This window comes from Plectropomus leopardus, chromosome 15, assembly GCF_008729295.1.
Source record: "Plectropomus leopardus isolate mb chromosome 15, YSFRI_Pleo_2.0, whole genome shotgun sequence".
NCBI classification, from domain to species: Eukaryota; Metazoa; Chordata; class Actinopteri; order Perciformes; family Serranidae; genus Plectropomus; species Plectropomus leopardus.
In genome coordinates, this window is record NC_056477.1 from 1,720,702 (window position 1) to 1,742,207 (window position 21,506).

Genomic DNA, 21,506 nt, shown 5'->3' on the forward strand with positions numbered 1-21,506 from the left:
TTGGGTGAATCTGCAAAAAATGCAAAACAAACAATTACTCTTACATACAGACTATGTTATTGGATGTTTTGGCTCCTTTTTTCAATAGATCGGATGTGATCTATTGATATTCGTGATCGTGCGTTCAGTGAGACTCTATAGACTAAACAGCTGATATCTAAACACATACACACTCACCTAGACAGATGTATGGATTGATCTCCTACCTGCAAACATTAGCTGCACAGCAGGCGGAGCTCCGCAGGCTGCCAGTCTGCCTGCTTCCCCAGCTGGGAGCTTTGATCGTGGGGCAGTATGGATCTGGATTGTGCAGCATGAGCTCCGGGTGTCTGCAGCATCCGTCAGATAAACTGGCTCGCTGCTCTGTTGGCACCTTCCTAAACATGGTGTTTCTGCAACTCTGCTCACTTTCACTCTCAAAAAAAAAAAAAAAAATCCATGAATTTTTTTTAGCCATCAGAGTTTGTAATATGGATTTGAACAGGTTCACAAAATTACATATTGTAGTTAAAATTTTAATTTGGAACATTTTTATTTTTTATGTTTGCCCAGACATTATTTTTTTTCATTTTATCTTTCAATTTTTACGTCATTTGAATTAATTTTCATCAAGCTTTGGAAACCAATGTCAAAACTGATACATAATGTAATACAATTATTTTCCTTTTTTTTACTATAGATATACAGAGAGATATTCCAATTCTAATGTTTAATGTCTTTCTTAAGTGTTAAAATAATTTTTGCAAATAAAAATGATTATTCTAATCAAAATAAAGCATTGCTGCAGTAATGACATCTTGTCTCTGTAAGGACACACTGTTAATGGTAATAAAGTAATCTTAAAAATGTCAGCAGTTGCAGAAACACACACATAGTGAGACTGGTGGTGTAATCTGGTAAATTTGTTTCATTCAACATTGTGTTTATACCTTGTGTGTGTGTGTGTGTGTGTGTGTTTGTGTGCAGGCGGCGCCAAAGCCCATAGCCATGGAGCCGTGTTGGGGGAGTCGAGCAGGTGTTCTGACGGTGCTGCTGTATCTGCCCAGAGTCCCGTCTGGGATCCCTCCACCAGGACAGTCAGGTACGACTCACACACACACACACACACACTCACACACACACACACACAGACGAGTCAACATATATGTTATTTGGTTTGTTATCCGGTTTGATATCTGTTCATCTGAATTTGACTAAATTGATGAATTGGCTGTAAAACTCAAAGCTTCTGTTAACATGATGTCGCACATTTTCTTTTTCATCTGCATAGTTTCAAACTTGTGCCGTATTGTGAGACGGCTGTGGCCCTAGAACGATCATTCGCTAATCAATACTAAACCCCAAATTGCTCTCAATGGCTGTGCTATTGGAGCGTGAGTGCGTGTGAATGTCGAAACTGAAAAGCAAGTGGCACATTGTGTTGAAGCCTCTTTCGTAAGTGTGTGAATGTACTGTACGTGTGCTGCTGAGTCATATTACGTCAGTTACAAGCCTGAGAAAAAAAACACAAAAAGGGTGTTTTTTTTTTTTTTTCCATTTTTCTAAAGTTAATTTTGAAAAGAGATTGAATTTGAGGAGTAGAAACTACATTTCCTGTGAAAAAGGACGTTTATTTTGTAAAGAGATGATGCATGTCGTGAGCTTATACCGGCAGGCCGTCGCTGAGCGTCCAAAGCTGACGCAGGAGGAGCTACTGTGGCTCAAGAGGTAGAGCGGGTTGTCCTCTATCCGAAAGGTTGGCAGTTCGATTACCAGCTCCACTCTGATTTCTGAATTGTGCTTGGGCAAGATACTGAACCCCAAATTGTTCGGTGTGTGGCTGTTTGACTGTGTAAAAGCTGATTAGCAGGTGGCACCTTGTACAGTCGCCTCGGCCACCAGTGTGTGAATGTGTGAATGACGTATGTAGGGACGTAGTGTGAAAGTGCTTTGAGTGGTCCAACAACTAGAAAAGTGCCATACAAGTGCAATTGAATTTATTTAGTCTAAAAACCCTGCGTTGTTGGTTTTTGGAGTGATTGCTTGTTCGATGTCGGGTTATTAACGGTGCCTTTGTGTTGTGCACCAGTCAGCTGGTGCACAATACTTTGTTTTTATTGAGATAAAAAACTGCTGCCTCAATCATACTTTGTGCTGATAATTTTGAGACGGCAGGTGCATAATGACCCGCTGCATTAGACGCCGCTATTAGCAGACCGTCTTTATGTCCAACTGTCAGACACTCAGCAGACACGGCTAATGCTCCTTTTAACGATTAAGTGTAACAGACATCAACTGTCCTACTGGTGTTTTCTTCTTTTTTTTATTTCATCGTCTCTGTTGTTGTAAACTGTCAGCTGTCTCCAACGCATGAAATCCCACAGCCTCGTCATTGTAGGCCCACAAAAACGCGGTCCACCATGTGTGATCCTTTTACAAGTTGAGCCGCTTTCAGCAGCTCAACGACGTCTCAAAAGGCTCCAGATGTAGCGAGCGGTGATTCTCTTGTGCCTCGCGGCGGCTTCCCATCAGCTCACATGTAAAACAGGCTCTGGCAGATTAAACAAAAGCAGAGTAAACACACTAAAATGTGGAGGCATCCGAGGCATCTGCAGAAATATCTCCGCTGTCTCGTCTGCAGCCACATGGCAGGTAGCCTTGTCGTGTCGAAGGCTGTTTTACAGCCCGCAGGTTACTGGCTGAAGCCCTGTGAGTCATAGTGGACTGAAGTCGTTGCTCTTTCAGCCTGTGAGTTACAGTTTAATGCCTAAAATGAGAATGGCAGTCCATGGTATCTGTGGGTGTAATTCCTATCTTAATGTTGTGCAGGGCTGCAATTTGGGGAAAAAAACATGTTTTTTACGCTACAATGACGTAATGCTTAGTCATCAAGTTCAATGACTCATACAGTTGAGAAGTGACGTGCGTGATGTGGATTTAGCTGTTTGTGCTTTTCTGAAACAGTCTGTTTCTATCTGGACTGGCCTGATGAGCAGGTGGTCTGCAGGACAAAAGACCTCAGAGTTTTAACCCTTTAAAACTCTGAGCAACATCACTTTTCATTTGCTTTTTTCAGTTCCCTTCATGAAAATTTAAACCTTTGAACCCTGAAAATTGGTGCTATATCTTCCAAAAACTTGGAAGATATAGCAACTTTGTAAGAAATGATCCATAGATTGCAAGAAAAAAATAGATTTTAAAAATATATATTTAAAAAAAACTAGGAAAAAATGAAAAAGAAAAATGAAAAGCTAAGAAAATCACTGTTTATAATTATCATAATTACATAAAGTCATGAAAAAGAATTTTATTTTTTAAGCTTTTTTCTCTGGTCATTTCCTTGTTTGTTTTTTTTTAAATCAAAAACAATTTTTAGGTTTTTGTTATCGTTTATAGTCATTTCTTGCTCATTTTTGAGTCATTTCTCATCTGTCTTTGCTCATTGCTTTCCTCCTGTATTTCGTGCTCAGGTTTCAAAGGGTTAATCAATTTATTGTGTAGAATATGAACATAACATGTTGAGGGTCAATTATCTGCTGACAGGTGTAACGCCAGATCTGCTTTTCTTTTTTTGTTATTGGAGTATCTTTTGGTTTTGAAAGACTCTGGGAAATTGTGAGCAACTTTATTTTTTTCCTGACACTTTTTTAGACTTTTTTCTCGACTTAACAAGTAATCAGTGAATGAAAAATGGTGAACATAATGTCAGCTGCTTTCTGCTGTCATTTGGGATTTTATTGTTTCACTGCTGGAAGCAGGTTTTGTAGGAAAATTCAGCTGATCTCTTAAAACAGCACTAAATTAATGCAGAAAGCAGGAAAAATGACAGGGAAGCAGCAACATGACATAAATTTTGCAGATCAACAATTTTCAAGCATTCATTTAAAAATCAAACTGTTTACTGTGATGCCGGTATGTTCTTTCTTTTAGTATCAGCGTGTCTTTCACGGTGATCTAATGAATTATTCAGAGAAACTCTTGACATATGGCACCTTTTAAAGAAGCTCTGATGTGGTTAGACCTGCCTGGTTCCCATCCAACACTTACTGTTGGATCAATTGTTCCCCTAAATGAGACATCCTGACTTTCCACAGTCTGAGCTCATGTTGCCGCTATAGACGGACGACACGCGATATCCCCCGCTCGCTCCAGCCGACCACCGCGCGGCTGCAGGAATCAGTGAAAAACCAGAAGCACTTCCTCGCAGACCTGACCGAGGCCGGCGGCGTTCTGCTCCGTCAGCATGAGGCCAATCTTCTTTCCCTCCGGCTCGACTTCCACCTCAGTCCACCTTACACTCCCAGGCCCGTCTCTCTTTATATTTTCCCTCCACCCTGCAGCTTTTTTGGGAGGCTGCTGTCAGTTTGTCTGTTGGTAGTTTTGGTCTTCAGAAAGCGGACTGTATGTAACCGGAGCAGGTGTGAGGAGCCTTTCTTCCTCCAGGCAGGAAGCAAAGCCTTCAACACGGCGAGTACCTGACAGAGGAAACGAGCGGAGCAGACGGAAAATGTAGCACTTTGCAGCAAAGCATTTTTCTGGAGCTGTGCAGAAGGAGCTTCATATTGAAGTCTTTAAATATGGCGACTGCAGTCTCAAACAGAGGAGGGAAAAATGTCAGCAGTGTGAAAGTGAGCGTGTAGGAGAAAGAAAGTAAAAGCTTTAAGGAGATTTTAGGCCTGATGTCGCTGCAGGAACTTGGGGGTAGTTTTATGTGATCTCGCTCATTGGTGTGTGTCTCCACCGCAGGAACCACAGGACAGTTTCACAGGACTTTTCCTGGGGCAAAACAAGTCTCTGCCTCGGGGTAGCTACTTCCAGCCCGGTCTCACTCCGAACGCAAATACATCCACTCTGTCAGTGCTTCAAGTGTACAGGCGTGATGCCGAAGCCACCCTCCAATCGCGACGTGGCTGAACGGCGTCAGATGAGAACACGTTAGGACAGAACCGATGGAGACAAGAAAGCAACTTGCGCTTTTAAATGCGCTCGGCACAGGCGGTGTCACTTGAGAACACGGCTGGATCACATGCACATAAGACGCTGAAGGGCATCATCGGATAATAACGCTGCCAGTATCAACGTAATAAGGAGCGTGAGGGCGCTTACAGGGCGGGTCGGTTGGGGAGGTGGATGGGAAAAATGACTTTTGTGTGGGAGTCCAGAGTTCATTTGTGTGATGGGCTTTTCCTTTTGTGCCTCTTTTGCTTAAACCTAACCGTCCGTGACGTTGTTGCCTCATTCAAACCATCATGACGGTCCGTGCTGTTATGTAAGTACAAGGATCCTGCTGCTTCATCCCACCACCACGTGCATTTGTTGACATCACCGTAACGGCATCCGGGAGTGACGCAGAAGGAACCTAAAACGTCATAACTCGAGGCTGAAGGTCACTGACGGAGCGACACCGTGTGGCGAGTTGGGATGAAACGTGTTGGTAACTCAGGGTAGTTTTACGGCGTCCTGCCCATTGGTGCATGTCTCCACCGCAGGAACCGCCCCTGTAGGACATTTTTCAAGAACTTTCACACTGGCGAAACAAGTCCCTGCCTCGGGTATATACCTCAGTGCCGCCCTCAACAACTTCTGAGGGACGTCAACAAAACGAGCCGTTTTTAATGCTGCATTTCTGTGATGTCTTAATAATCCGAATGACAACTTTCCCTCTCTCATGTTGGAAAAACAGCTCGACTGGCTGTTGGTTGAAGTCCAGCGCTGCAATTCCAGGAGACAAAACTACAAATAAAACCAGTTTAACAACATTTAAATAGCTTAAAGTCAGTGTCCACGTATCAGAGTGAGACGACTGTTATTTCTCCGGCAGTTTTTCTCTTCACTGCCTTTGACCACCTGATGTTTTGGACATTAGCTCATCACAGCAGCAGCAGTCTAATTGTCAGGAAATTAGGGCCAATAAGAGTCCTGTCTGTTCTAGTCAGGCTGCTCTCGGGGGGACGTCCAGGCTCTTCTGTTGTTTTCTCATCAAATCGATGAGATAGCCGTCGCTCTCTGAAGCCTCGAGTCGATGCTCGTGTCTTTGTGCAGTGATCAGAGGGTCCGTCGTGATCACAGATACGAGCACTGTACATGCAAACATGTAACCGCACATTCAACAACTTCAAAAAGCATGAAGGAGCAGATAAAAGTCATCGACTAAAAAAAAAAAAAAAAGAGTGAGAAATCGCCCACCCATCATTCGTCCCCAGTCTCTGGCTCCTCTCCTCCCTCCATCCTCCCACCTCTGCTCCCCAGAGGACGCTCTGCATAGGGTCAGACTGCAGTCCTCCATTGATGTTAGCATGTATGAACGTGAAGTCACTGCGGGCTAGCTCCGCCCACCCTCAGTGGGAGACACTTCAAGAGGAATCCTCGATGAGCAGGCCTATTTTAGCTCGCCTTCCCTCGCACTGTCTTCTCTTTCTTCTCTTTGTTTTCTGCTTGTCCTCCTTCGCTCTGCTCCCCTGAGGTGTTACCAATAACTGACCCTTTATATGTAAAAGGGAGAAGAAGAGAAAACACCCATGTTGGTTTGAGATGAGGCAAAAATACGTCTGCAGCACCAGCAGCATCCTACAGTTTCTCTGCTGTTTCTTATCACATACACCTCAGTCTGTCCTGTTGGTTCTTTTTCTCTTTCTTTTATTCCCAGTATTTCTTCTTCTGGTGTAAAATCCTGTGTCAGTCTGGACTCTCCTTCCTAAACACTTTAATGTCCAGTCAGAGTCCGTGTTGTAGTTGATGACAGTGTACAGACAGCTGCTTGCAAAACAGTTGTAGCAAATCTTAAAGCAACAAGTGCTAAATCTACCGTGAGAATAAACCAGCACGTTCTCATCCCAGCTCGTCACATGATGCCGCTCTGTCACTGACCTCCTGCGTCAGCTGCTCCAGACTGCCGTTACTGTGATGTCAACAGATGCACATGATGGGATGAAGCAGCACGCTCCTTATGTTTACAGCGCGAACCGTCATGATGGATGTTATTAGGCAGTAAAGTCACGGATGGTTAGGTTTGGAAAAAGAAGCACATGGTAAGACATGGAAAAAGACATCTACATGGGAAGTGAGCTCCTGACTCCAGCACAAAAGTCAGCTGTTTGTGGGACACCGCCACCTCCCAAACCACCCGCCTGCCCTGTAAGTGCGCTTGCACTCCTTATATCACGTGGTTACTGCCAGCGTTATTACCCGACAATGTCCTTCAGTGTTTTATGCACGTGACCAGTTCTCAAGTGATGCCACCCATGTGCGTTGCATGTGGACGTCACGGTGCTGCCTGGCCTCCACAGGCGTCAAATAACAACGCCACCCGTTTTATCTGAGTTCATTCAGAGTGCCGTCCAGCTGCTTTCTTGTAGGATGTGAAAAGTGGCTTTTGGTGTCACGCTCATACACAGAAAGCACAGAGCGCACGTATTTGATGAGTTCGGAGTGAGAACGGGCTGGTAGATTGCATCGCAGTTGATGACATCATGTTTGCAAAACAGTAATGGCGGCTCACGAAGCAACAAGCACTGACTCTTAGTAGAATAAGCTCAGCAATAAGTGTCACACAAAAAGATTCAATAACAACAAGGAAATAACAACAAGCAGATGCCCTTCCAGAGTTTCTCAGAAGAAAAAGCATTTTTCCGTTCTGCTGTGCTGTACCCACTTCTCTTTATACATCCATGATGTGACCTGAGAGAGACGTTAATCCCTAGAAGACGCTGGAGGACAAATGATAATCAATGTATCAACAACTACCACTGCTCCTGACATGCACTCTTCACTTGTAGTGCTTTGTGCTTTTGTGCTATTTTGTTTTAACCATACGTAAAAGAAACAATATTCACGTTTCATTCAGGCTGTGGTGTTGCATCACATATCACCATGGGTGTATAAAGATCTGGATACAGCACAGAGGCAGGGCTTTATTCATTCCTACGAGAGCTGCTCAGCAGCACATGAAGCAAAAAAAGCTCTATATCTATGGTATAAAAGTACCCAGATCTTCCGCATCTTTGGACACATGAGGTTGCACAGCGGAGACTTACGGCGGCCGAGCACGGCTGAGTGCGCGCGAGCGGGAAACTTCTGCCAGCAGAGCAACTGACTTTCGGTTTAGAGCTTTGGTAGCTTGAATGCCGGTCTAAAAAATTTTAATCAAGCGGCTTTTTAGACTTTACAAATGTTGGCGAACTGGATGGCTAAAATCTAGACAGTGAAATTTGTCGTTTTGCAGCGGTTTATGCACTGATTTACAGACGTCTCTTACCTAATGTAAGTCAGTGGGAAAAGAATTTCAGGGCCGGTGGGCATCATGTGGCGGACCCGGACGATGTAATCTCACTTTTGGACACTTCTTGTGTGCATGTCCCACATGGCAGCTGTTACAACACCTCAGATGTAAAAGACATCTAATCAGCAATTACATCCTGCAAGGCTGATGCACGGACTCTGTAGTTGCATTATAGTTTTGGAAATAGCATACATGGTGAGCACTTTTTCTTTACTAATTTATATAAGCTGAGCTTTCAAACTCTGAATTGGCCTCTTTGCCTCTCCACAGGCTGGTCTGTGTGATGAGATTACAAGCTGCAGAAGTAGAGGAGGTCTCTAAGCTCTTGTGTAGCTTTTTCTCCTCTCTGATCTAGTGAGACGGAAACATGCTCACATAACGCACACATCGCCACGTTTAGAGCCAAAGCAAATTCCCTGATAATATAATCATTTTTTTTGCACAATTCTCGGCCCAATAATCCAACCAGGAATCCTGACAATGACAGTGAGCGGAGGCGACTCACTGCTGCGAGTGTCTGACAGCTCTTGTCAGCCAAATTGCAGCCGACGACTCACACATGGTGCCTGCCTTCGAGAGCGACTCGCGCAGGAGAGGAACAGCTTGACCACTGAGTGACTGTTCGACTGATTCAAAGTCACAGTGGCCTGACGTGATGGACAAAGCGGGACAAAAAGACGGACAGCAGGGCCGGTGGAATAGACAGAGGGATAGATGGGAAAAAATGGGGAATGAGATCTTATTTCCATCTGCACAGCCTCTGTTTCATGTCATCTTTCTCCTGTCGGTTTTACCTCTTTAAGCTGTGCCTCCCACGGCTGCAGTTGTTTCATTTTTTAATGTTTCACATAAAATGGGACTCAATCAGTGCTTAATGGATTTAGCAGGCTGCGCAGATTCTCAGTTTGGTGCAGCAGAGTTGTTGAGGAAGGAGGGAAAGAGAAAGACAGGAAAGACAGCGGGCTGCGTTTCCCCCTCAGCCTCTCTCAAGCTTAGATAGTGGGTCAATAGACAGAGGCGCGGCGGCATTCACAGCCGCCTTTTCCAGCGCTAATCTGCCTATTCAGCAGCAGAGATGGAGCTGGAGTACGAGAGAGAGAAAGAGGGAGAAAATACAGGTACTGTAAGATGTTGAAAGTCTTTGTGAGTAAAAATAGAAGGAGCAGCGCGAGAGAGAAAAGAGGCATTAAAAGGCTGAGAGGTTCGATTCGAAAGTGTCGTGTAAATTCTATAAAAACACTTGAGTGAAAACAGGTAGAAAGTTGCAGACGGAGAAGTAGATTGAAGGAGTTGTTGAATAAGTGCAGTAAGTGGTACGAGTCCATGTCGACGCCCCCTCACCCATAAAACCTGATTTGCATATTGCCGCAGCGAAGCTGAGATGATAAGTCCTTGTGGTTATGCTTTGATAAATCCACTCCTGGTTTCCTCTAAACCATCTGAGAAGTAGGAAGAAAATATAATCCCCCTCCTATCTCTCCCTTTCCTTTACTTCCTCACTGCTCCGATCTCTTCTATCCCTCTGCAATCTTCCTCTCCTCTCAGCTTCACTCTCTGTTTGCAGTGACAGTGTTGCATAATCTTTAAGGCAAATTTATGAGATTGCTGCAAATAAAATTTCAACCAGCTCATATTTCCATCAGCTTCCTGTATGTGAACATCTTGCACAGTATTTGACAAAAGTGCATTTTTATATTCATATTTCTGAGCGCCGCTGACTGAGACATCACTGCACATGTTAACGGATGTTAACGGACTGAAGGAGGCCGACACAGGGACCGTTTTTTCAGCATTTAATTCGGTCTGCAGGAGATAAAAACGACACATACCCAGCTAGCAGGGAACGTTCCCCCAACGTTGACTAACATTACCTACAAGTTGCAATAATGTTTTGAAGAGAACAGTTTAAAGAAATGTTCAAAGAACATTTCCAGTTGTTTATAATTTAAAATAATGTTTCTGTGAGGTTAAATGCTGACTAAGACGTAACGTTTGAACTGCAACATTTTGAGGATGTTTTGATGTTGAAAGGTGACGGATCAGAAAATGTTCTTTTTATAAAACATTCCCACAATGTTACATGAAAACAAAGAAAGAACATTTAGAACAAGCAGTCAGAACATGTTATTGAGGCCTGAGATTACAGAACCTTTTTTTAAAAAAAATAATGTTAATAATATTTAACATTTTTTAAACTTTTTATAGAGAATGTTACCTTAACTTTAAGAAGAATTTTCTGGGAACTAAAAGAAAATTTTCCGCTGAAAACATTAATTAAACATTGCATTGCTTGCACCGTTCTCAGAGCATTTTTAGAACCAAACATTAATAGTTGGGTAAATTGCTTTCTGGTCTCATTTTCTGCACCTCAGCTCCTAAACCACAGATTTAACACACGACTAAAGCTCCACATTGACCGTGTGACATCTGGCAGCGCAACTAATTATAAATCATGCCCAAAAAGTTACGTGAAAACATCCTCAAAACTCACATTTTAACGTCTCGTGCGCACAGGCTACATCCTCGCCACAGCAGCCGCAGGTTCAGTTCTGACCTCGACTCTTCGCTGCATTCATCCCCTCTCTCTCCCCCTTTGAGCTGTCATATTTTATAAAGGCAAAAAGCCCCTTTTTCTATTTTTAAAAATGTAGCTGAGGAGATCGAGGGAGGTGACATGCAACAATGGCCACAGTGTCATCTTGAACCAGGGATGCTGCAGTCACCTCAGACAGCTCGACTTCGTATTTCTTTATTTTCTTGACTTTCTGATGGAGTGGAGGTCTGTGGTGGTCATAAGATAAGAGATAAGACAATCCTTTATTAGTCCCACAGTGGGAGAATTCACAATGTTACAGCTATGAGGTACGAAGAAGTATAAGCAGCGAAAGAATAATACAATATAAAAAAGAATAATTACAAATATAAAAATACTAAAATATCAAAATGTTAGATAATAAAAAACAAGGTGCCAAAACTGTAACAAAAATACAATAAAATTACTATGTGCCAACAAAACCGTCTAGAGAAAAATATAAATAACATATATATATATATAAAAATATGTACACTAATTGCACATGGAGATAATTGCACTTTTTGCATAAGTCCAGTGCGTGCGTGCGTGCGTGCGTGCGTGCTGACTGTACAGTCGGCATCATCAGTGTTATGATGGTTTTCTCTTAAGTGAAGGAAGCAAAAATTGGAACCAAACCAGTTTTTCCACCAATCTCTGTCTTTGTCAACATATCAACTTTTTTTGTTTGTTTAAAATTTCTGTGGCTGTTTTTAGAAATTTGGGTTTTTCCACCCAGAGACAGGTGTACGGAAATGTGAGTTTCGAGCTTCGGTCTTCATCATTGTTTCTTGCTGTCTTCGTTGCCGTCTCTTTCTCTCGGCAGCCTCCTGTCTCTCTCAGTCCTGACAAAGCATCTTCAGTCTTCTGCTGTATCACTCTCACTTTGGCCCTCTTCCTAAAGGGAAGAAAAGGTCATATTTATTATCCCTGGATAGAAAATTGATGTTAGTCATTTGCATTAAAACATAAAGGACATCACCAGGGGGAAAAAAAATCTAATACGAGACGACGCTCTGATTAATTACTGAAAACTCTTTGATTGGTGTCTGTGTACAGTCGTGCAAATGTAGCTTCATAAACCTGTGACAAGTTTAACGTGAAGAATTAGAAACAAAAGAGACGTTTTCATTTCGGCATCATAGAAACGTGAAGGGTTTACCTCAGAAATCCTGTTCTAGTATGCTGCTTTCTGGGTTTTACTCGGTTATTTCCCACTTTGATTTAGCAGTTTCACCTTTAAAAGTAGTTTATTTAACTCACTTATGACCATATTTTGTTAAATGAAATTATAACAGCACTTTATCCAAAGCCGTACACAGCAACTCATTTTGAAGATCGTGACATCTCTAATACAAATAGGCATTAAAAATAGATGCACTGACCTTGTCTAATGGTCTGTTAATGACGTATGAACGTGTCTCCCCTAAAATATCATGTTATATAAGTTTCTATGAGTAAAGTATTTCTGTGGTAGCCTGTGACTGCTGGCCTGAAAGCACCGCTGGAGCGCCGGTGTCCTTCCCTTCCTCTCTCTGCGCTGACCCTCTCTGATCCTGCCCCCCCCCGTGTCCACTGTCTCCCTCTGGGTGTCTGGCTGGACGGCTGCTTGACAGGAATCGGAGGTCAGCGCTCGCAATCTCAGCTCCATTGACCCAAACTGGTTCCCCGATACTTTGATCCTCATTGTCTTTGAAACCATCCAGAGACACACACACACACACACACACACACACACACACACACACACACACCACACGCACACACACACACACACACTCGTCCACCTGTCTGCTTGTTGACTTTTTGTCAAATACTCAGTGGCATTTACTGTCTTGTATTTACGATGTGGACATGAGGGTCTGTGGATTTCGAGTCACTGTCCTTATCTTACTTGTTGTTTTGCCGTCGCACTTTTTTGTAGAGTTTGTTCCAAAATTACCTGATGTCACAAAAAGAAAATGCTGAATTAACGATGCTAAATGAAATAGTTTTAATAACACTTTCATGTCCTCCTTGTGGCTATAAAAACAAAACTCGATGTTTATTTCGTTTTCAAACAGACTATAGTTTGTTAAATAAAAGTAATGATCAGATCATTTAACGGCTGTGAATTATCAGATTATTGTATTATTTCCCAGCAACCTTTACTGTTTAGGGCCAAATCAACTGTTTGGTAGAGCATGAAAAAAATATATATTTTATTTTTTGTAAAAAGTTGCATAAATCTGTTCTGTTTTTTGCTAACTCTCTGTAAGAGGCAAACTAAAAAGGCAAAGTATTTAAAGACACATTTCCAGTGTAACACACCTGAACCAAACGGCAGAGAAAGCCTGATCAGGTGGAGTTGAATGCAACACATTTTGAAGATGTGAGTGACTCAAAATGTTCTCTCTGCCAACGGTTGAGCAGAAAGTTTAAGTTAAATGGAGTTTGAGCATGACGACACACGGTCTTACTGGTAATTTGAATCATACATGTTTCTTAAAAAATCCCGAAAGAAAAGCAAAGGCACGATCCTGATGAGGACCACTGTGTCTCAGATGAGTCTTGATTTATTTAGCCTCATAAATCACAACTTTTGAACTGTTCTTTTAAAACTACAAAGCATCTGCCTCAACTTTTTGGGAACATCCTTCTGCCTTGTTATCGTGTGCTCCGCTCAAATATATTTTAGGGACATGTAAACATGAATTTGGAGATATTTTTCATCCTGCATTATTCAAGAAATTCTTTACCAAACACTGATATGCACTATTCAAGAAAAGGAGTGCTAGTTAGTGGGGATCAAACCTGAACCTTACACGCGTACATCAAAGCGGCCGTGGTTGTGCGTCGTGTTTGCTGGACCTGAAATCAGTCCCTCGCAGATGCATAAATATTTGAATATCAATGTGTTACTGTTTGACTGACTTTGATTTTTCTTCGCTTCGTGGAACAGACGCTGCTGTGTTTTTCTCTGTTTACTATAATAGTGGATCCTAAGCAGGCGAGCGTCCCCGGTGCCTTCATTGAGGGCGAGCGCAGACTCAGAGGCCGGGCTTTGATGTTTGGAGCGAGGGGAGGGCCTGGCGGTGAGGTCTGTCACCGGGTTAGCAGGCGAGCTCCTCCCCGACGCAGATGTTTTCCAGCTGCAGTCCCAGTTTTTCCTGTGCCGATATGCGTTCCTGGGGAATTTTGTCTCTTGCTAATGACCCCATTAGTCTATCGGGGGGGGGGGGGGGGGGGGGGGGGGGGGGGGTGTGTGTGTGAGGGGGTGTTAATGATGCGTCAACTCACCTGACAAAACAATCACATCAACGCGCCCGTCGCCGCGGCTGCAAATGAGCACTTGCACTCACCTGCAGCATAATTTGATTACTTTTGACCAATTTAATTTTGCAAATGGAGATGTGTGTGTTCACCCGGAAAAAATCAACACAATTATGACGGCAATTTGTCAAAAGGTGAAAGCTCTTCTGATGGAGGAGTATTCAGGTGTCACGTTATAAATGAACGAGTATCTTTAACTTTCTTCTTTGTCTTTGTGTTCTGTCTGTCTTTAGAAGTGGTTTGTGGTAGAGAGCTGGTGTTTTATAACGTGCAGAGTGTGTGTGTGTGTGTGTGTGTGTGTGTGTGTGTGTGTGTGTGTGTGTGTGTGAATCATGCTGGCTGCACACCACGTTCAGACAGATGGTGCATTAGTCTGAGGTCTTGTGGAGGTGATTTTTATGATGTGAAATAACTGGTGGCTTTGCTGTTGCGTTTGTCTTGGCCTCGTGTTTATCGACGTCTGTCTGTCTGTCTGATCAGAGCAGCATCGCAAAGATTCGGTGTGAAATTTCGTTTCCTGTCCCTTGTCTCTTTTTAGCTCTCTTTTCTTTTAGTGATCCATCAGTCATTTCCTAAACTTTTTCCCTTTAGTCTTTTCTGACTGATGTGGATTTAATCATGAGTCGTCCGATCTGTTTTTAATGAATCTTTAAAGCTGCTGAATCACTGCATCTTTTTTTGTCTGATCACTAATAAGTTTTGTTTTTTTGTTTCAGTAGTATGTTTTTTTCCATGTTTAGCTTTTGTTCTTTTTTGCTTGGTTTTACTGTCAGAAAGCTACAGACATGACATGCCTGAACAAAAAACAACAACCCAAAGTGATTCTCTTCTGTGTATTCAAAGAAAAACTAGTGTTTTTTTTTTCATTTTCATTATTATTTTTTTTATTTTAATTTTTTTACTTTTATAAGTTTTTAAAAATATATTTTGTTTGGAAAAATGCAACTTGAAACATTACAAATATCCAAGGAAACTAATAATAATAATATTAATTTAATATAATTAATAAAAATAATAATTAAAATTAATAGACTTTAATTTATTAAAAACACAATTTCAATACTATTATTTTTTTAAAAAATTAAGAAATAAGAATCAGCCGTCTTTCATGAAACATTGCCTCCTAACAACATAACAGAATATTATTTATCTGTTAAACAAATCAACTGAAGTTATGTATTCATTTTCTACTGTGCACATTTATAAATGACATTAAGATTTTAGGGATATCAGAGCACTGATCTACAAATTGTCAGTGTTGATCAATTTGTTGAATATTTTTTTCAAAGGCCTCTCCATAAAATTCAGATTATCAGAGTCTGTTCCAGTTTGTTAGAGCTGAAACTGACACAAAGGTGTTTTTATGTTTTACCAATAGCCCAAAATCTAGCTTTAATAGTTTAATATCACTGAAGTTAAAACACCACAAACTCAAAGACGGTGTGTTTGCTCCTAAAATGTACAGAAGACCTGCAAACATTTGGGCCAAACCGCAAATTACCGTTGCAACAAAAAGCAAAATTTAAGTATTGTTTGTGCTCGTCAAAACAAACCAAAGTGCCAAAATGAAACAAACAACCATAATGAACCAAATTCCATCAGAAACAGGTGCTGCGAGCCAATCAGAGAGCACACCACTGCTGGCTGCCATATCGGTCTGTACGGCTCGCTGTGTCAGAACTTTGCAAAATGTGTGTGTGCACAGGTGCATGCACACCAGTATTTACACCGTTACTCACATTAAACTGCAGAGTCACGCACACACACACACACACACACTGAGCAACTGTGTAATCGGCTTTCCCCTTTCCACCCACTAAAAAAATCCCAAGAATCACTTGAGTGTGAAATGCTGAAAACATCCTGCATCCAAATCATATCAAGAGCGCGGCAGATTCCCTCCACTGTTTGCCTGTTTTGTTTATTTGGCTCCTGCACACCGGCAGATTGAGCTCTCGTCATAATGACCATGCATTGTCAAGCCCACGGTTGTCGGGAGGGAAAGACAGGACTAGCTGCACTCGCAAGAGCTGCCATGACTCTAAATCCACATTAACAACAGCAGCTACTGCCAAAGTAACACAATGCTGTGAGGCATCTGATGCTTTTGGAGCATCCAGCCTGCTCTCAGTGAGCACTGCTGTGGAGAGCGAGTCAAGCACCCGATACACAAGTTGTTTTGAGAGGTTTGACATCCTGCTGGATGGTGAGAGGGAGGAAGGAAGAGGAAAACATAAAGAGGCAGAAAGGTTGAAGATTTGCGTCAGTGACCTCGGCGTACCCCCCCTTATTTTCTGCTGAAGCCAGACAACGCTGGCTGGAGAGACGTTGATAAAACGTTTTCTAGGTGTTGTCATGATGCTGTCTGGTTTGACTCAGCAAACATCAGCGACGCTTTTCGCGTTCGTGTTTACCTCAATGTTTCTTTTGTCTTTATTGTTTTCTACCGCCTTTATTTCAATGCATTTTCATTTAACCGCCTTTGCTTTCCACTGGTTTTTATTCTTTTTCTTTGGCCCCAAAAAGCTCCATAATAATTTAAAACACATTTTACAAAGTGCCCAACACACAGGAATTATTGTAAATCCAAAAATAAATTCAATACAATTTGATAGTTTGGTAGTTACAAGTGGATAACAACATAATTGAGTTATTATCTTAATTGCCAGCTTTCAACTATTTGAAAACAACAATTCAACATCAGCTAGAAAGTTGTGAGGAGAAACAAATTTGCAGAAATTTGGGTCAGTTGTTTTAAAATTACAATAAAATAGAATTAAAAAAGCAAAAACAAAAACCCAAAAAAAACATTGCAAATGTGTTAAAGAGTAATTTGCTTTCAGGTTCAGTGTCCAGATCTTAAATTATTATTTTTTTTACATATTAATTATAATTTATTTATTCATGTAATGGCTGGTTTTGTTATACCAATACAGCACATCCCTCATTAATATTGTAAAATAATTTCTTAGAATTACTTGTGTCTTGACAGAACTCCACATTTTTCCTCTAAGCAATAATTTATTTATTGTATTTTTTTTAAGAAAAGTCCTTCACATTTATTTTTAATTGTAGCATTTATATGTTTAGTATTTCCAAACATTTAATCATTTATATGTGTAAATTATTTTATAGTTTTTATGCATTTAATTGCAGTTTGGTTGTAGTAAAGTAGTATTCTTTTATAGTATTCTTTTCATAATATATTGTAAAATTGATTCATTATTTCTTCTTTTAAATAATACATGGTTGAGGGTGTTCATAGAGCACAGGCAAAAGCATATTGCACAACTCCTCATTTTATGTCTGCAGTGGAGAGAAGAACTTGAGCTGTAGAAATTGTATCTGTATATTTGACAAAAATAATGTCGGATCATAATAAAGCCGTATCAGATCAGCGACGTGGCCTTAGCTTCGACTCAGCCGGCCAGTTATAATAAAATTAAAACACTTTGCATAACCTGAATAAAAATACATCTAAAACAACATGTTACATTTTTTCTATTAACCCTTTGAAACCTGAAAAAAATATTCGCGATCTTTTAAAAACTGGGGAAGAAGGAAAAGTGAAAAACGAAATTATCCAAAAATTTGCAATAAATTAGTGAAAATTACATAAAATAACCTAGGAAAAAATAAACGACAAGACTTGGAAAGAGTGCTTTAAAAATTGTAACTCTACAACATAATTTTAAATATGTAGTTATGATAATTATAATCAATGTTTTTCCAGTGGATTTCGGCTTTTTTCCCTAAACATCTTCTGTAGCCTTTCTGAAATATTTTTACAATTTGTGTAACATTTCTTATGAAGTAGCTCATTGCCTTTACCTTTGTTTTTGAAAGAAATCAAACCACTGCGCTCAGTGTTCAGAGGTTTAAATACTTGTCAAAGACTTCTGACAGCAGCACAGAAAAGTGAGGTTGATCCAGGTTTCGAAGGGTTAACTCTCTTTTCTCTCTGGGTGTCTAGGTATTGCTATAGCCAGCGCTCTGGTAGACACATCGCAACAGCGAGTGATGGACTTCAAAGAAAGAGGCCTGGGTCTGAAGCACCGCAAACATATTGTGCATCACCAAGGGACCTGTGTATGAACTGGATAACCTCACTGAGGGAACAAGATCATAACCCCGAGGGATTTTCCTGGAGATATTCTCATGGATATAAAACAAAGGGACACACAGTAAACAAAGGCGAAGCCTGCGAAAACTGGGGTTTCATGGTCTTTGAAAGTGGATTTAGAGAGGAAATGTATCCACTGTCTTATCAAAAGGCACTCAAATTACGAAAAATTGTCCTTTTCTTCTCTGGATAAGATGAAAAACGTCTTCACCATGCTCTTCTTGTCCCCTGTGTGAATATGTTGGTCTTGAAGACCCCGGAAACAAGAACTGGAAACCTGCAGATTGACAGCGAAAAATGTGTGTTCACTAGCACAGCTTTGGTCAGACGCTGACTTTGAGTGCTGGCAGGCTTTTCCACTTCCATGCCATGTGGCTCTGCATCTCCAGGGCTCTACTTGTCTGTCATGCGGTCTGCCACACTGACAGAAAATACACTTGTTTTACACCATTAGACCACACTAAATGGCTTTGAGCGCCGGTGAAAGATATTGAGCTGGAACTAACTGAGCTGAAATGGAGTCCTCCTGACTTGCAAACCCACTCGGACTCAGGAGCGATGCTGGAAAAAACAACACGGACCTAACGAGATCAATGCAAAACACTGTAGCGGGTGGTGTTCTCCGACAAGGATTTGCTTGAGGAGAAAGTCTCCAATGGGAATTTTAAAGACTACTACTGTTGAGATGTAGAAGAATGGAGATTATTGGATGTAATTGTTGAGATTTTGTCCTAATTGTTTCTCCCTGCACCAACATTTGAAGTTATACATTTTGATATCTGCTCAGGTCCTCTGAAATGGAAAAAGGGTCCATTATCTGTAGCTTTGGGCCTTATACACATCTGTATATGCACTATAAGTAAAATGCTTTACTAGTACATTAGGACCCTCTGTGGGACAATATTATGCAACTGATCATCCAAATGTAATGTTTATTCTGGGCTGCAATGTAACCTTGAGGTCGGTATCATCAAACACATACTACTGATGGTATTCATATGCCTATTAATTCAGTTTTTACTGTGAAGATACACACTATACATCTTTTCTCATGACCTCAGTAAACTTCATGCCTGTTTACTTGTGATACAAACTTTTACGTAACATATCTCCGTATGAAATATTTATTAATTATGCAAATTACAGTTAATAATTTTACAAATGCACTAAGATTTTTTTTTTAAACAAAGACTTAACAATAGATTTTTCAAATCAAGTCTGCAGTATTCCCTTTTTGCTTGTGTACCCTCAATGTCTTTTTTTTATTTCCAAATATATTTTATGCATATCATAGCAAGTTTTGTCTGATGTCAACAAGATTTTCTTTTTTCCTGTTATGTTAAAACCTTCATCAAATATTCTAAAGTCACTTTTTAATGATTGCATGTGAACAGAGATACCCTAGAGTTCAAAAGTTTGGAATCTCCTGCCACAAAAGCTCAACAATTTTATACAATTGGGTATAAAAAATGTTTTGTACATAGAAAACAAAACACACAATTGTTAGACCATACATAATTTCAGCTGTTTAGTCTAATGTATCACAATCGAAACCCACAAAATATTAAGAAAAGTAATAGTCTCTCTCTGCCTGCTGGTCACCGGCTGTTTACAGTCCTGTATCTTCTCCCTCCAACACTAGGTGTCACTGTGTCTTTTGAGTCAGCTGCCTGTTCCACCAGTACAGACTGGAGACTGAGCTCTGTTGGTGCGTGCTGTGCACTACATACAATGAGTTTAATGGAAAGAGTAGCGCGTCTATATATGCCGGTATTGAAACATCTGACTAATTTCAAGATAATCTGGTATACCATGATACTGTTGGAGTCTATTTTTCCAGCCTAATATGTACAAACAAATCATGATTTAAACCTGTTCAATCTATCCAATGAGTAGACTTTCTAAGAGAAACAGCATGCCAAAATATTTGGCAATTATGGCAACACTGACATTGTGTTTTCTTTCTTGTTGGTCTCAAACAGTAGTGTGCAGCTTGGCTGGTGACACGCCATCCACGACCCCGTCCTGTTCCTGATGACAAAGTCAGCTTATATGTTATGTTACTTTAGACACTTTGATATGACATGTATGAAACTTGCAAATATAACATATCCATAATTTGTAGAAACCTACAATTCAAACATTTTTTTATAGTGACTGGACAACAAATGTTATTGACACATTTAATGTTTGAATTTTACTGATTTTATCTCTGTTAAAATAACCATTATTGAAGGAAACAGCAATGAAACCGTTGATTCCAAACTTTTGGACGTTGTTGTACGTCTTCATGCACATGTACTGTCCACTGAGCCTGATTGTTTTCATCCAGGCGTTTTGTCTTCATGTAATTTTGCACCAATTTGTTGTTGAGACTTCTATTAACAAAGGGCAGCTCACCACACTGTTTTTGTCCACATAAGCATAAATCTGTACATTTACAATTAAAAACGTTTTGATGCCTTTTCGTATGGTAATTGGATCTGATGTACTGTGTGTGTTCTTACCTCTGGTGTTGTGGGATTTTATTGATCGGTGTTCTCAGGATGTCAGTAGGGTCAAATGATAAGCTCAGCCAACACTATAGACCCTGCCATCCAACACTGCTGATAGAGTTACATAGCGACTGGCTCAGCAACCTGAATGGACAAACACAGGATGAGAAGCACTGAGGACAACATAAGGTAATATCTCATCTACATTTTATGAGCACTACATCTCAATATATCTATAAAGACTAATTATTATTATAAACACTTGTTGTGCTATACTCATTTTCATCAGTTCATTTATACACTTATCAGCCCTTACATTAAACAGATGAAGTGAATAACTTTAATTATCTCATTACAGTGCAATGCTCTGCGAGAAAACGTTGGTCCTGGGATTCGTGTGGATACCACCCGACACACTCCACCGACCCGAACACTGTTGCAGACAAGTACACCACCAAATGGCAACGGCACCCCCAAATGGTAGTGACCTCCCCACTAGCACAATTCACCACTTTGCAAAAATTACTCATCTCGTTCTAATGCTTTGTTCTAGGAAACCTTGGGTCCTGGTATTCATGCGGACACCACCCAACACAGTTTGGGGACCTTGGAATTGCATCCCAGCTTTTTGCAGATGATGTGGTTTTGTTGGCTTCATCACACCGTGACCTCAGGTTTGCAGCTGAGTTTGAAGCGGTCGGGATGAGAGTCAGCACGTCAAGCTTTGAGGCCATGGTTCCCTGTTGG

The 21,506-nt window shown here is 40.9% G+C and overlaps 1 protein-coding gene across 1 annotated transcript in view; it reads left to right on the top strand.

Annotated features, from left to right (window-relative positions):
* Positions 1-19,888, top strand: part of LOC121954820 (attractin-like protein 1) — a 267,997-nt gene extending 248,109 nt beyond the window's left edge. Inside the window, 2 exon segments of the mRNA XM_042502528.1 lie at positions 967-1,081; positions 18,115-19,888. Of these exon segments, the coding sequence (XP_042358462.1) occupies positions 967-1,081; positions 18,115-18,236 (237 nt within the window). The 3' untranslated portion in view covers positions 18,237-19,888.
* Positions 19,889-21,506: the final 1,618 nt, after the last annotated feature.